The sequence below is a fragment of the Rhinatrema bivittatum genome, chromosome 15, assembly GCF_901001135.1.
Source record: "Rhinatrema bivittatum chromosome 15, aRhiBiv1.1, whole genome shotgun sequence".
NCBI lineage: Eukaryota > Metazoa > Chordata > Amphibia > Gymnophiona > Rhinatrematidae > Rhinatrema > Rhinatrema bivittatum.
In genome coordinates this window covers 44,048,865-44,061,619 of record NC_042629.1, presented here as the reverse complement: position 1 = coordinate 44,061,619, position 12,755 = coordinate 44,048,865, and the positions used below count along the sequence as shown (strand labels likewise).

Genomic DNA, 12,755 nt, shown 5'->3' with positions numbered 1-12,755 from the left:
TTATAATCCAAAGGAGATGACCCTGCACCTTGTCAGCCAAGAAGAATGACCATTTAGCAGCTTTTGCTTTATTTCATTAAATTTATAGCACTAAGCTTTTACATCAGAAGACCAGCTTAATATGTAGAAAACCACTGCCTCATTTACTAACTGCTTTCCCCATAGATACAGAAGGGGAGAAAAGCCTTGATAATCAGGCCCAAAATAACTAAAGTATTAAAATGTGTGTGTGCTCCCAGGCCACTCCAAACATGCTTTAGATATATAACATAATAAAGATGGCAGATGAAGACCAAATGGTCTGCCAGCCAACAAGCTGCTCATGGTAGTCACTGCCACTTCATACAGGTTAGCCCCATGCTCCCCTTTTTTCATTTCTAACATCTAATTTTTAGCAATCTGCAGTATCTGTCCCATGCCATTTTTTAAGTAATTTACCAATTTCATTGCAACAGCATAAAACAAGCAAATAATGATCAGAATTCCTCTTCTCTGAACACAGTACCACTAATAAAAAGGAAAACCAAGCAGACATCATCTCTCCCTTCTCTCTTAGCTCGTTCTTCCTCTGTCCTCTTTAATGCCTTTGAGCTTTATCCAGGTCTTCCTGGGCCCAAGTACCTTTCTATCCTGAAGAAAATGATCAAATCTGTGTGCTGTGTGGAAGGAGAGTGCGGGTGTTGTGACTAAACTGGAACTTTTCCCCCCACTCAGCTGAAGAGCTAGTGTGAAGGTGGAGCTCTTTTAATCCAGGATGGTAAGAGGATGTGCACCAAACGCTGCATTTTAAGGAGGATTCGGTTAGAGTGTTGCTCCCATTTTTTGCATGTGTCCCCTTCACTAACTGCTAAAGAAATCAGATGTTGCAGACTGTTTTCCATGAGAGTATCGCTGGTTGAACAGCACTCATACAATCATAGTACTTGGTTTGCAAACACCTATATCCTGCCTGTCCGTACAATATAACATGTGCACTGCATGTTCTGCTCATTAATCACCTTACTGAAGCAACTTTTCATTCGTTTATTAAACAAAATTACTGTTCCAGCCACATAGCTAATTGGCTAGTGTTTCTGGTTTTGTGACTATCTAAATCCTGCTTTTTGAGGTGATTAAGAAGAAAACCAGTGATTTTAGATACATGCAGATGGATAGATACAGATATTTATCTCTGATTTATATTGTATATAATGTGGTTATGGTGAAAATAATCTTTTTGTGACCAATTCAAAATTCCAGAAATGATTAACCATTGCTAAACTCATTTTGTGGGTTTGAGATGCCTTGCAGGTGTTGCGAGGGACTTAACACAGACAATTGATGCATGCAGCATGTTTAACAGGTTTAAGTTGGTGGCGGTGATGAGATCTTTTAATCCTGACTCCTGGGGCATCGCATCTGGATTGCTTTTGAAATGTGATCAGCTGTTTGTAGGGATGTGAGCTGCCTCTCTCCCTCTTCTTGCAAACATGATGAAATAGATGGTGGATTGAATTTGGTGTAGGTTTATGCATACTCTGTGCTGCACGCTCCATGGGAACCCAGGAGGTTGGTTGTTTCTATTAATGTGTCTGCAATTTTTGCACAACTTGCTTGCTTAAATCTGTACTAACTGGCAGCCCTGCGCTAACCTAACATCAACATATCTAAAGTGTGGATAAATGTTATGTAAGTCTAAATAGGGATTGGTAGCAAAAACAAAGGAACATTGGTTCTTACCTGCTAATTTTTGTTACTGTAGTACCACAGATCAGTCCAAACTCCTGGGTTTTTCCTCCCTGCCAGCAGATGGAGACAGACACTGTATGTAGCAGTGTGCCACCTGCAGTCCTTCAGTATTGATCTGTACCCAAGCCAAGATGAAGGCAACAGCCATAAATTTATAAACAAACTCCCTCCCCTCCAATGAGCAGAAAGAAGGTGAAGTTGCCCAAAAAGACAATGGAAAACTTGTTTCCCAAATTTTAACATAAACTGTCAGCATTGAAAACCTCCAACAACTCCACACTATGTACAAAGCAACAGTACAAGTGGTTGACTCTTCCACCCAGTAAATGGGCGGGTCTCTGGACTGATCTGTGGTACTACAGGAATGAAAATTAGCAGGTAAGAACCAATCTTCCTTTCCTTGTATGTACCCAGATCAGTCCAGATTCCTGGGATGTACCTAAGCTCCCCTTAACTTGGGTGGGACCTGGAGAGTTCCACTCATAGACACTCTCACCAAAGCACATGGAAGCCAGAGCTCCAACATCCAAATGATAATGCCTCGCTAAAGTGTGCAATGACTTCCCATTAGCCGCCCAGCAAATTTCATGCGGAGCCATCTGTTGCTACTTGGTCCAGGAAGTCACCTGAGAACACGAGTGCACCCCTAAATCCCTGGCAATGGGCGCCCTTTAGAAATGTAAGTCGACTTGATTGCTTCCTTCAGTCACCACACAATTGTAGCTTTAGATGCCTTACTTCCCTTCTTTGGATCACTCCACAGTATAAAGAGGCGATCCGATTTACAAAAATCACAAGTGACCTTTAGATACCTCAATGATGCATGCCTCCTATCTAAGAGCCTAAGCTCCCCCACATGAGGCATTGAGGAATCCAAATCCAGAAAAGCTGGAAGCTCCACTGTCTAAGATGGAAAGCCGAGACTACCTCAGGCAGAAAAGAAGGTACCATGCATAAAGATACCCCTGAATCGGACATCTGTAGGAAGGAATCATGGCATGTCAGTGCCTGGAGCTTCAAAATCCTCCTGGCTGAATAAATAGCCACCAAAAAAAACCAAAACACTTTTAAGAGTCAAGTCCTTAACTGTAGCTCTCTTTAGTGGAGTCTCGCACAATTCTCTAAGGACTAGATTCAAATTCCAAGCTGGACAAATGTTGTGTACCTGAGGACACAAGTTCTTAGCTCCCCAAAGGAACCGTATAACATCTGTATATGCATACAGGGAGTACACTTTCACCTTTCCCCAGAGACAACCCAGTGTCGCTACCTGGACTCTCAGAGTTAGGTTCTGGTCAAGGGACTGGACTTTTTCTGCAGAAAAGCCAAAATATATGATGACACAGCCTGAAAAGGCTGAGGCTGCACTCTGTCAACAGCAGACCAGAACTCAAAAGATCCTCCAGATTCACACGTCAAGGAATGTAGCCTGTAATAAGGTGGAATTAACTGCTTTGAAATATCCCCTTCATCTGTCGTCTCCTCTTAGAAATGAAGCCACGAGACAGAAGTGAGCAACCTGATCCCGTAAATATTGGGCCCTGGTAGAAAAGAGTTGACCGATGTCCAAACCTCAGGGGCCCATCTATGGCCATGTTGATCAGATCTGGGAAGCATGGTTCATGTGGCCACTCTGGAGCTACCAAGATCACGTTACCTGGATGTTTCTCTATCCGCCGTGATCCTTTGTCCACCAGAGGCCATGGAGGGAAGACGAGAATCCCTTGAGCCCAAGGCAGCATCAGAGCTCCAATTCCTTCCGTACTGTGTTCTGTTCATTGGCTGTAAATCTATGATGCCTTGATGTTCTCTTTGATTGGGATACCTCCATCTTCCATGAATGAGACACTTTACTGCCTCAGACACCTTACATTCCCCAGAGTCTAACTTTTTCTCCAACTGAGAAAATCCACCTGAACGTTATTTGCTCCAGCAGTGAGAGACGCTGCTCAAAGTGCTGTTCTGCCCAGAGAATCAACTCCTGGGCCTCTCAAGCCACTGCCTGATTCTTGGTTCCGTCTTGAGGGTTGATATAGGAACCGTACTGGATGGCTGCATAACCTTGGCAGACAGGCAAGCAACGTGAAAATGCACCCGCTCTTGTCTCTAACCAATTGATAGACCACGAGGCCTTCTGTTTCGACCACTTTCCCTATGCCAATTGATCTTGCCATGCTGCCCTCCATATGGAAAGGCTTGCATCAGTGGTGACTATTACCTAGTTCGGAACCTCCAATTCCGCACCATACTCAAGATTGGTGCAAGTAAGCCACCATGAGAGACTATCCCTGGCTTCCCCCTCTAACAGAAGAGGAAGATGAAACTCTTCCAATAATGGATTCCAGTGGAAGAGAAGAGCCCCCTAAAGAGGCCGCATATGTGCAAAGGTCCAATGCATTAATTCCAATATCTATGCCATAGAACCCATGACCTCTAAATAGTCCCAGACCCAGGGACTGAAAGCTCTAGCAGAAGCCTAATCTGACTCTGCAGTTTCAGCAGCCTCTCTCCGCCAGTGTGTTGAACCGAGCTCCCAGATACTCCAGCATTTGAAAGAGGGCTAAATGGCTCATTGCTTTAATCACCACCCATCCTAGAGACTTCAAGCGCATCGGTACCTTTTGTATTGATTGTTGACAAAGGTCCTCTGATTTCACACAAATGAGCCAGTCATCCAGATACAGATGCACCTTTTGCAATGCGGCCGCTCCCACTACCATCACCTTTGTGAAGGTAGGTGGAGCCGTCGCCAGCTGAAGAGAGAGGCTCAAAACCAAAAATGTTCCCTTAGGTCCATGAACCTCAGGAATCTCTGGTGCTCCGGCCCGATAGTTATGTGCAGATACGCCTCTGCCAAGGTGAGAGATGCCAAGACCTCTCCCTTGTGTATTGCCACTGTGACAGACCTCAGAGTTTCCATGGGGAACCTTGACAGTCGCATTTACCTTCTTTAAATTCAATATCTCTTGGATACAGGGGGGAAAGAAACAGGACACTTAACTTAAAATTGACTCTGGCCACACTAAGCATGTTCAGGGTTTGAGCCAACAAACTCAGCAAGACATCCCTATGAAAAAAGAAGAAATCTGAGCAGATTCCAAATCAGCTCTCAATCATATGCAAGTTCTCTCTCTTCTAGAGGTGAGAGCCAATTCCCCATCAGAATCCTTCAATGTCTCATGATCCACATCCCCTTGAACATTTACCAAGGGACAACCTCCTTGTGACATTTGCCCACTGTGACTGACAAATGGGGAGGCCTGAGTGCATGATCCCTACATAATAGGTTGCTTCTCCTTCGCTGGGCACTCCTACAGAAAGGTCTGCAGGCCCTGGAAAACATTCCACCCAGGAGTGGAGGATGGATCTATAGTGGAGCCCATAGGCCCAAACCAACCTCTCTCAGGGAAGCTTCTGCCCTCGGGAACAAGGGAGGAGGAGAAAGGTCCATTGCCTCTCCTCCCTTTCCACTCCCCTCCAGAAACATCATAGGCCGAGAGGATGTCCCAACATGGGCAAAGCTGTAATAGTCAAATTGCTTTGAGCATTTAAACAGTACTAACACAAACTGAGAGTGAGGACTGAATTGCTATCAGACAGCAAGCCTGATAGCTTGGACTTATTCATCCCTGGCACCTAGCTCTCCTGAACTTCAGCTCTAGGTGAGCCTGCTGGGCAAATATGCCCACCCCATAGGATGCGTGCAAATATGTGCTCAAGACTAGGTTGCGCCTATATGCTCGTACAAATATATGCACTCGTAAAGGCCGTGGTCGTATGTGCACAAGTACCTGTGCAAATGCTCGCTCAAGTCCCAGGCCGTGGTCTTAAATGCATAGGTCCCTGCGCATGCAGCTGCCATACGGTGAGAATGTGTGCATACACTTACACCCTCATGGAAAAAAAAACCACGCTGCCATGGCCTCTCACACATCTAAGCAAAGCCTGACTGCACCTTCAGCTCGTTTAGGCCCAGATTCATTCAGCATCCAACACCAAAATTCATCGAAGGCCTGAAGAGCTTCTCAACAACTCAGGCCTCTTTGACTGAGAATCCATGGAGACTGGGGCTGAAAGCCAGAATCTCCCGTTGCTTGTTCCGTTAAACAAGCTTTGCGCATAAGCAAATTAAAATCTGCAGAAGGCTTACCGAAACCAGAATCCTCCTCTGTGCAAGTGCCTCTCTGCACCTCCGTGGGACAGGGAACAGCTGGTGATAGAGGGGATTCCCCTGCCACTCCTGCTTGACACTGCTAGGGAATCGAAAATGGCCGCTCTTTCCGCACTGACAGGGAAAGTCTCAGCGCTAGACCCAGACACCCACAAGGCTTGTTCTACCAGTGCAGTCATGATTGGCGCAGACACACCCCCCCCCCCCCCCCCCCGAACGCCATGCTGTTTTTGCTGCATGTACACGCTGTTCCTCCCCGCACATGCGGCACCACCAGCACCTCAATGGCAAGCAGGGGAACGGTTCCTTAGCACCATGGAGCCAACACCCACTCTCCTCCGCAGACAGAGAAGCTGCTGAAAAACCCCATCGCTGAGCTCCCCAAGCTGCTAAGGTAGCTCCCCCACCCCGGGAACCCCGTTGCTGCACAGATTCCTCTAACTCCTTGTTTGTTTTTTTACTCTCTGAGAACAAATAAAGATACATAGAAACCAATTCTTTCCTTTGGTGCAAAGGTTCCAGTTCCAGGAGCACAGGCCACATGGCAGATTAGAAAAGAGCCAGACCACTGGCTATATCAGTCTCCTTTCTCCAAACTTTGGCGACCCAGCCCAGGACAAACAGATAATTCCCTGCTCCACAGGGCTTGCAATGCAGAACTGCCAGCAGGGTCCATTGCTGTCTTGTGAGGGATGAGGAATCTGGACCACCAGATGTACATCCCACGGACCTCCGGATCGAGCTATCAGAAGCGGCACCAACCCTCTGCTTGTCTGCCTCAAATCGGGGGGATGGCCCCACCAGGATCTCACAACCCCCTGTGAGGATCAGGAAATTCTATCTTAATCTTCCATTTTTTTTTTTTCCTTTATCTCCGGACTGCAGGTTGTACACCCTCTACCATCTGCTGGAGACAGAGAAATACTGAGGGACTACAGGTACAGTGTCAGTGAAACTTTCTCTGTCTCCATCTACTGGCAGGGAGGTAAAACCCAGGAGTCTGGATTGATCTGGCGGTACGTACAGGGAAGGAGAATATTAAAGGGTGATGTGGAATGGAAGGGATATTTTTTTTCCGGGTGCATTCTTTGCAGAAAGTTCCTTGATTTTTTCCATTACTGATTATACAGCAGTTTACTGAAGCAGGAAACTGGACCTAGAAACCAAAGAACTATTTTTCTTCCTGTAGCAGCGTAGCCTGCACTTAATTCCTGTTATGGAATGGAAGATGGAAGTCTGGCAGCTAATGTTTTCTCACAGGACAAGCAGGATGGTTGTCCTCACAAAATGGGTGACATCGAGGATGGAGCCCACCACGGAAAACTTCTGTCAAAGTTTAAACAGAACTTTGACTGGCCCCTACTGGGCATGCCCAGCAAGGCACTGACCCTGCAGCCAGCAGGGGTCCTCCCTTCAGTCTTCTTTTTTCCACGCAGCAGTTGCCACGCGGTGAAAGGAGCTCCCTTACCACGTTCCTGACAGGAATTCGGTACTTTTCTTTCCGAAGAAAATTTGCCCCTCAGGGGTCTCCCTTCGACAAATTTTTTGTCACCTTCGCGGAAACCGGTAAGTTTTTTTGCCTTTTTCCTCGACTACCGTCGAATTTGGCCCTCGAGGCCTGTTGGCACTTACCGAGCCCGCGACTAAATTTGGCCTTAAGCCATGGCAACGGGGTTCCGTCGATGTCCGGATTGTACCCAGACTATGTCAATCACAGACCCCCCATAGGGTTTGTGTTTTGTGTTTGGGTAGTGAGCATGATGTCCTGACTTGCACAAATGTGCCCTAATGACACCTAAGGGTCGCAAGGCCAGGATGGAGAAGATGGGGCTCCTCTTCCATGCACCCACCCCAACGCCATCGATAGCATCGACGTCATCGGAACCGGCACCGTCGAAATTGCACCACCATCGTCAACCCTCCGGTGACCGTCCACCATCGATGACTTCTCGGCCGTCGACTCCTGTCCCCTCCCCGGATGGGCGAGGAGACCGGAAGGACAAGCATCGCCATCGACGGCACAAGTCTCGGCCTGTCGAGGATCCACAGTCATCGACCTCTGAACAGGCCGAACCACCGACTAAGAGGCCTCGATCAGACTTGGCACCGTCCACGTCTCGTTCGCAGGCATCGAGGAAACCCTCACCCTCTCGGGGTGTGGGAGCCGTGATCCCACCGGTTACGGTGGTCCCTCCGGCTCTGCCTCAGCCTCCTTCTCCCGTCGAGCCGGGTATTGTTACCCCTGGTCTCCGGGCTGAACTGGACCGGCTGGTCCAGGAGGCCATCGAGAAAGCGATGCAAAGATTCCAACCTCCATTGGCACCGTCTCTGGCACCGATTCCGGCACCACCGGCATCGACCCCGGCACCGACTCCGGCACCGAGGAAGGAACCGACCACCGAACCTTTGGTGGAAGCGCTGGCACCGCTACTACAACGTATGGAGGCACTTGTACATGCCCTTCCATCGATGATTCCAGTAGCACCGACAGCGCCATCGTCTCCGACTGGATTTCATCGGCGGGAGAAAACACCGTTCCTGATTCCCCCTTCCGGGGGTGGTCCCATCGGTGCCTTCTCGTATATCTCCACCGATTTATCCTTTGGCTCCATCGGTTCCAAGACAGGCACAGACTCCATCGGCAGCACCGAAATCCTCGATGCCGTTCCCAGTACCGATTGTACCACCGGTTCCTCCAAGGTTTCCTTCGATGCCTTCGGATCCTCAACCAGGTCCATCGGGGCTTCAGCCCCCAAGTGATCCCTATGATACCTGGGGTGATGATACATCTTCTGACACAGATTTACCATCACCGCCTTCTCCTACAGAGAGTAGAAAAAGATCTCCTCCAGAGGATCTCTCCTTTATTAATTTTGTAAAGGAGATGTCCGAAATTGTACCTTTTCAGCTGCAATCTGAGACCGATGACAGACACCAGATGATGGAACTGCTTCAATTTTTGGATGCTCCAAAAATCATCGCTTCCATCCCCATTCACCAGGTGTTTCTCGATCTCTTAAAGAAAAACTGGGAATCTCCTTCATCTGTATCACCAGTTAACAAGAAGGCTGACTCCACATATCTCGTCCAGTCAGCACCAGGCTTTCAAAAGCCTCAACTGGATCATCGCTCTGTTGTGGTTGAGTCCGCACAAAGAAAGGCCAAGCGTCTAAAGCCACACTCCTCCACTCCGCCGGTCAAGGACAATAAATTCCTGGACAGTGTGGGACGGAAAGTGTACCATGGAGCTATGCTGATTTCTCGCATAGCCTCATATCAACTCTACATGACGCAATATAACAGAGCCATCCTTAAACAGATGCAAGATTTTGCTGACACATTACCTGACCAATACCAGCCACAGCTTCAGACCCTTCTTAACAAAGGGTTTGAAGCAGGGAAGCACGAGATCAGAACGGCTTATGACATCTTTGATGCCTCCACAAAGGTTTCAGCTACTGCCATTTCGGCCAGACGTTGGGCTTGGTTAAAATCATCCAACCTTCGCCCAGAGGTCCAGGATCGTTTAGCGGATTTACCCTGCTTAGGGGACAATTTGTTTGGAGAACAAATTCAGCAAATTGTAGCTGAATTAAAAGATCACCACGAGACGTTAAAACAACTTTCTTCTGTTCTGTCTGAGGTTTTCTCCAAACAACCACTTAAGAAGGACTCTAAGAAGTTGTTCTTTCAGCCACGCCGTTACTACCCTCCATCGGCCAGGCCTCGTCCAGCTCGATCCTCTACTAGGCCTCAGCCGCGTCAGCCTAGGAAACAAAGGCCTACTGTAGCCCCTCCTCCTGGGCCTGCGGCTGGCCTTTGACTCCCCTGTAGGGAACACATGCCAAACCCCTCTTCCAGACATTCCTGTAGGAGGTCGACTGTACCATTTTCTACAACCTTGGTTGCAGATCACCTCAGATCAGTGGGTGCTAACAATTATCACACAGGGTTACCACCTCAACTTCATAACTCTTCCGGCAGACTCCCCGCCTCTTCAAGCGTGGAGTCTATCCACCCATTTGGCTCAATTACAACAGGAAGTATCTCTTCTTCTGCAATCAAATGCTATAGAACCCGTTCCTCCCTCTCAACGAGGCAAGGGATTCTATTCCAGATACTTCCTAATACCAAAGAAATCAGGGGGACTACGTCCCATTTTGGACCTTCGAGCCCTCAACAAATACCTTCAAAAAGAGAAGTTCAAAATGGTAACCCTAGGCGCGCTGCTCCCTCTGCTACAAAGAGGGGATTGGCTGTGCTCTCTCGACCTCAAGGACGCTTATACCCACATTGCGATCACACAATCCCATCGCAAATATCTGCGGTTTCTAGTAGGCCACGACCATTATCAATACCGTGTCCTACCTTTCGGTCTGGCTTCTGCCCCACGAGTCTTTACCAAATGTCTCGTAGTGGTAGCAGCATTCCTAAGGAAGAAAGGTGTCCACGTCTACCCCTACCTGGACGATTGGCTAATCAGGGCCTCCACCCAACAGATAGCTCAATCCTCCCTAAAATTGACAATTCAAACACTCCTTTCCTTAGGGTTTCTTGTCAATTACGACAAATCTTGCTTAGTCCCATCTCAAACCTTATCCTTCATTGGGGCAGACTTGGACACCTTACAGGCAAAGGCTTACCTTCCTCTTCAGAGGGTCCACACCCTAATATCCCTGGCTCGCCAGCTCCAGTCTCAGAACACTGCCACGGCTCGCCAGTTCCTCATTCTCCTAGGACACATGGCATCCTCGGTTCAAGTCACTCCCATGACCCGACTAGCCATGAGAGTAACACAATGGACTCTACGACACCAATGGATTCAAGCTTTTCAGCCTCTGTCCTCCATAGTCACAGTCACACAAGCGCTGCGCCTATCCTTAACCTGGTGGACGACTCAGGTCAATCTCCTTCAGGGCTTACCTTTTCTTCCACCGGATCCGCAAGTAATCCTAACCACCGACGCTTCTCACATCGGTTGGGGAGCCCATGTGGACGACTTTCAAACCCAAGGGTTATGGTCCAAAGAGGAAGCCGAACACCAGATCAATTTCCTGGAACTTCGAGCAATCCGCTATGCGCTCCGAACTTTCAAAGATCATCTATTTCATCAGATAATCTTAATCCAGACGGACAACCAAGTGGCCATGTGGTACATAAACAAGCAGGGAGGCACAGGCTCCTTCCTTCTGTGTCAGGAAGCTGCGCAGATCTGGGCGGAAGCCCTCTCCCACTCCATGTACCTCAGGGCCACTTACCTGCCGGGAGTAGACAATGTATTGGCAGACCAGCTGAGCCGTGTCTTCCAACCACACGAGTGGTCACTCGATCCTCTAGTAGCGACCTCTCTGTTTCACAAGTGGGGTTCTCCCCGCATAGACCTCTTTGCGTCCCCTCAGAACCACAAAGTGGACGATTACTGCTCTCTCATTCGGAGCCAGCACTCTCGGCCGAGAGATGCATTCTCCCTCAAGTGGACAACCGGTCTGCTCTATGCATTCCCTCCACTCCCTCTTGTGTCAAAGACTCTCGTGAAGCTACGCCAGGACGGAGGAACCATGATCCTGATAGCACCTTACTGGCCACGCCAAGTATGGTTTCCAATACTCCAGGATCTCTCCATCCGCAGGCACGTTCCTCTGGGAAAGGACCCGCATCTGCTCACTCAAAACGACGGATGCCTCCTCCATCCCAACCTCCAAGCCTTGTCCCTGACGGCATGGATGTTGAAAGGTTAATCCTTCAACCATTTGACCTTTCAGATTCCGTTTCTCGGGTCCTGATAGCTTCACGAAAGCCTTCCACAAGAAAGTCTTACTCATACAAATGGAAAAGGTACACATCATGGTGCACTTCTCAGTCCCTTGATCCCCTTTCCTGTCCAATCTCCAAATTCTTGGACTATTTATGGCATCTCTCTGAATCAGGTCTTAAAACCTCTTCTATCAGAATGCATGTCAGTGCGGTAGCCGCCTTCCATAAGGGTATTGGGGGTAATCCTATTTCAGTACATCCCCTAGTAACACGCTTTCTTAAGGGCTTACTCCATCTAAAGCCACCCTTGCATCCTCCGGCCCCATCCTGGGACCTTAACCTGGTTCTTGGTCGTCTAATGAAACCTCCTTTCGAACCTCTGCACTCCTGTGACTTGAAATATCTCACTTGGAAAGTGTTATTCCTTTTGGCTGTTACTTCAGCTCGCAGGGTTAGTGAATTGCAGGCCCTAGTTACCTATCCGCCTTACACTAAGCTCCTGCAGGACCGGGCGGTACTCCGCACTCACCCTAAATTTTTACCTAAGGTAGTTTCGGAGTTTCATATCAATCAATCTATCGTACTACCTATCTTTTTTCCCAGGCCCCACTCCAACTCTGGAGAGCAGACCCTGCATACCCTAGACTGTAAACAGGCTCTAGCTTTTTACCTAGACCGTACAGTTTCCCATAGGAAGAGCACTCAATTATTCGTCTCTTTCCATCCTAATAAGTTGGGACAACCTGTGGGTAAGCAGGCTCTTTCCTCCTGGTTGGTGGACTGCATTTCTTTTTGCTATGAGCAAGCTGGCATTCCTTTTCAAGACCGTGTTAAAGCACACTCTGTGAGGGCCATGGCGACGTCAGTGGCACACCTTCGATCGGTGCCGCTTCCTGACATCTGCAAAGCTGCAACCTGGAGTTCTCTCCATACCTTTGCAGCCCACTATTGTTTGGACAAGGCTGGAAGACAGGACTCCATCTTCGGCCAGTCTGTCTTGCGTAACCTTTTTCCAACCTGATGTACCAACACCCTTCCACCTACCCGGTAGGGTGCGGATGCCCTTTCCCAAATTTCTCCTCAGTTGTTGTGCCTGCTGCAC

At 48.4% G+C, this 12,755-nt stretch overlaps 1 protein-coding gene across 5 annotated transcripts in view; it reads left to right on the top strand.

The window, feature by feature from the left end:
- MPZL1 (myelin protein zero like 1) overlaps positions 1–12,755 on the top strand; it is a 65,451-nt gene that overhangs the window by 39,881 nt on the left and 12,815 nt on the right. Inside the window, exon 6 of one of the 5 annotated variants that reach the window (XR_003852812.1) lies at positions 715–742. The exons of 3 other annotated variants lie outside the window; for them this stretch is intronic. Coding sequence is in view for 1 of the 2 variants with exons in the window: in XM_029578271.1 (XP_029434131.1) it covers positions 715–718 (4 nt within the window). In the remaining variant the exon portion in view is untranslated. Of the gene's footprint in view, positions 1–714; positions 758–12,755 lie in introns of those variants that run through there. One more of the 5 variants, XM_029578271.1, reaches the window with a different exon arrangement.